Source organism: Gymnogyps californianus, unplaced genomic scaffold (genome assembly GCF_018139145.2).
Source record: "Gymnogyps californianus isolate 813 unplaced genomic scaffold, ASM1813914v2 HiC_scaffold_44, whole genome shotgun sequence".
Classification (NCBI taxonomy): domain Eukaryota; kingdom Metazoa; phylum Chordata; class Aves; order Accipitriformes; family Cathartidae; genus Gymnogyps; species Gymnogyps californianus.
The window spans coordinates 122,531-126,337 of record NW_026114334.1 but is presented as its reverse complement, the minus strand read 5'-3'; the positions used below and the strand labels follow the sequence as shown (position 1 = coordinate 126,337).

At 68.4% G+C, this 3,807-nt stretch overlaps 1 protein-coding gene across 1 annotated transcript; it reads right to left on the bottom strand.

Annotated features, from left to right (window-relative positions):
- Positions 1 to 3,406, bottom strand: LOC127028821 (protocadherin alpha-2-like). The gene is given in 4 exon segments (XM_050914504.1): positions 1 to 106; positions 825 to 1,635; positions 1,638 to 3,003; positions 3,005 to 3,406. Coding segments are annotated over 4 exon segments (2,685 nt in total).
- Between the last annotated feature and the right edge of the window lie 401 nt (positions 3,407 to 3,807).

The following is a 3,807-nucleotide window of genomic DNA, read 5'->3' as shown; positions in this document are numbered from 1 at the left end:
CTAGGTCTTTTGTAACTGTGTGGCTGCTGATGCAAATATTGAAAGAACATCAAACAGGCCAGCATACGTCACGCCACTTCTCTGGCCAGGACTGCTACTCCGCAACCTGGGCGAGGGGAGAAGCAGGAAAAGAAAAAGAAAATTCCCGTTTCTGACACCTACCTTGCGTCACACTCCTCTCCCTGAACACTTTAGACTACTAAGTAGAGTGATAGCATACTTGGAAAAACAACAGAGGAAAAGTCCACAAAGACTTCCCTACTTTCTTAATGACTCTGGTGGGAGAATCAAAAGGGAGAAATTACTCCACGGGGAGAGAAAGCCCTGAAGCCTCAACTGTCACCTCGCATCACGGCTCTTGCAGGGGACAATCACACAGGAGGAGGACAGACTTTTCCACAAGAAAACTTTCCACATCTCATACCAGCACAATCAGCACTCTGCAACGCGAATAAGGCACCAAATAGCGCCTGGGGCACTGTCACCATCACAGCCTGCCTGTCTTGCACTCCTTCAGCAAGCTCGCGTGCATATGCTACACACCCCCAAGCAAGAGCGTCTCGAAAGCTGATGTCGTGGCACTTCTCATCGCAGCCGGCAGCGATTTTACTCTACGGGAGAACAGCTCACACCCACAGCAGCAAACCTCAGCTGCCGACGGTAACCGCCGCCGGCTGCGGCAGTACCGCTAGTTTCCCCCCACAGCGAGAGCCGAGGGGCTCCGGCAAGGACGCGGAGGCAGATGCAAAGGTGCCGTGAACACCCTTGAGCACCCGCCAAGCACCCACCGCCCGCAGGCCCCGCGGGCTGAGCCCGCCTCCCACCAGCGCCTGCCCAGGCGGCGGGCCAGAACGAAGACCGCGAAGAAGGGCGGAGGGAGACCGAGAAGAAGGGTGAAGGGGCGAGAGGCCAGAAAGGGAGGGCCACTGACCGTGTCCAGGAGAGCGGGCGGCTCCGGCTGCGTCTCCTTCGCCGCGGGGCCGGGCGGCGGCGGGAAGTTGGGGCTGAAAACCATCAGGTCGCTCTTGCCCGCGCCGTCCGCCACGCACAGGCTCCGGCTCTGGCGCTGCGAGTACGACCAGCTCCCCACTTCGCTGGCGCACACCAGCGTCGCCGGCCCGGGCCCCGACACCACGGCCGCCCGCGGCGACCACCGCGACGCCCCGTACAGCACCACCGCCAGCACGAACACGCTCGACACCGCGCAGATGGCCACCACCAGCCACACGTTCGTCGCCGACGCCGACGCCGCAGCCGCCGCCGCGCCGCCCTCCGCGCCCGCCGCCGGCCGCAGCCCCGCTCCCGACGACGACGAGGAGCCCGCGGCCGCCAGCGCCGCCTCGGCGCCCTCCACCAGCGACACGCTCAGCGTGGCCGTGGCCGAGCGCGCCGGCTCCCCGTGGTCCCGCACCACGATCACCAGCCTCTGCCGCGGGCCGTCCGCCTCCTCCAGCGCCCGCGCCGTGCTCACCTCGCCGCTGTACAGCCCCACGCGGAACGGGCCCTTCCCCCGCGGCTCCCACAGCTCGTAGCGCAGCCACGCGTTGTAGCCCGAGTCCGCGTCCACCGCCCGGATCTTCGCCACCACCTGCCCCGCCGGCGCCCCCCACGCCGCCCACGCCCACAGCGCCCCGAGACCGGACCCGACGACGACCAGCCCGACGCCCCGGGCCCCGGCCCGACGCCCGGCGCCGGCAGCAGCGCCGGCGCGTTGTCGTTCTCGTCCACCACGAAGAGCTGCACCGTGGCGTTGCCGCACAGCGGCGGCTCCCCCGCGTCCACCGCCCGCACCTCGAACTCCAGCACCTGCACCTCCTCGTAGTCCAACGGACGCAGCGCCCACACGCGCCCGCTCTCCGCGTCCACCGACACGTAGCTCGACGCCGCCCGCCACCCCCCGCCCGCCCCCGCGCCCCCGCCCACGCCCTCCGCCACCGAGTACCTCACGCGCCCGTTCCCCGCCTCGTCCGCGTCCCGCGCCCACAGCCGCGCCAGCTCCGCGCCCGCCGCGTTGTTCTCCCGCGCCAGCACCGTGTACACGGCCTGCGCGAACGCCGGCGCGTTGTCGTTCACGTCCGACACCGGCACCCGCACCCCGCGGCTGCCGCGCAGCGGCGGCGCCCCGCCGTCCTCCGCCCGCACCTCCACCTCGTACTCCGACACCCGCTCCCGGTCCAGCGCCTCCCGCAGCACCAGCGAGTACGAGCCCGCGAACCTCGCCACCAGCCCGAACGGCGCCGGCGGCCACACCGCGCACCGCACCCGCCCGTTCGCCCCCGAGTCCCGGTCCGACACGCTCAGCAGCGCCACCACCGTCCCCACCGACGCGTCCTCCGGCACCGGCACCGACAGCGACGTCACCCACACCTCCGGCGCGTTGTCGTTCACGTCCACCACCTCCACCACCACTTTGCAGTGACCCGACAGCGGCGGTGTCCCTTTGTCTCTCGCTTCGATTTGGATCTCGTATGAACGGACATCTTCAAAGTCCAGGGCGCCCGTGAGACGGATCTCGCCTGTCTTCGGATTTAAAATAAAAAGGTTTAATCCGTTTGGGGGAAAAGTAGTGGTCGCAGCGAACATTATTTCGCCATTGCTTCCCACGTCCGGATCCGTGGCGTTCACCCGCACCACCAGCGTCCCCTCCGCAGCGCTCTCCGGCAGCTCCACTTTATACACCAACTGGTTGAACTGGGGCGCGTTGTCGTTGGCGTCCAGCACCGAGATCACCAGCTCCATCGTGCCCGTCAGCGGCGGCCGGCCCCCGTCACTCGCCGTCAACACCAACCGGTGCACAGGCATCGTCTCGCGGTCCAGCGCTTGCCTCAGCACCAGAAACAGGGATTCTCGGTATTCTTCACTCCGCTGTAAATCCAAACCGAAATGCTCGCTGGGGCTGAGTGTATAGGAGAGCTGCGCGTTGGCTCCGATGTCTGCATCCGATGCGCCCTCCAGCGGGAACCGAGAGCCGGGAGGGGAGTTCTCCGGTAAAGTGAGGTTTTTTCCGGGCGGCGGGGAAGAGCGGGGCGTTGTCGTTGATGTCGGTGACCTCCAGCTCCACGTGGAAGACGCGCAGCGGCCGCTCCACCAGCACCTCCAGCCGCAGGGCGCACGGCGCGCTCTTCCCGCACAGCTCCTCCCGGTCCAGCCGCGAGCTCACCACCAGCGCCCCGCTCGCCCCGCTCGCCCCGCTCACCTCCACGCTCGCCCGCCGGCCCTGCGCCACCAGCCGCAGCCGCCAAGCCTCCGCCTCGCCCGCCTCCAGGCCCAGGTCCTGCGCCAGCCGGCCCACCACCGTCCCGGCCTTCGCTTCCTCCGGCACCGAGTACCGCACCTGCCCGACGCCCAACGCCCACCCCGCCTGCAGCAACAGCACCCGCACCACCGCACCCCAACACACGCCCATCGCTGCCGCCGCCACCGCCGCCGCCGCCGGCACCCGCCCGGGCCCCGCACGGCTCCCCGCCGCCGCCCGGACGCACCGCCTCTCCTGCCCGCCCCGCGCCGCCCCCCCGCGCTCACAGCCGGGCTCTCCGCCGCACCGGCGCGGAGCCGCCTCGCCGCTCCGCCGCCGTTTCTGAGCCTGCAGCGACACCCTGTGCTGCTCCGCCGCCTCACACGCTCCCCACCAGCGCCCGCGCCGCCGGCCCCGCGCCGCTCATCTCCTCTCTCCTCTCTCCCTGCCCTTCGCCTCTTCCTTTCGCTTCTTTCTTGTCCTCTTTTTTTTTCCCCCGCTCCTTACTTCTTTCTTCCTCGCGTGCTAGTCTTTGCTTGCACAGATTCCTTTCCTTCCTCTTCCTCTGTCTT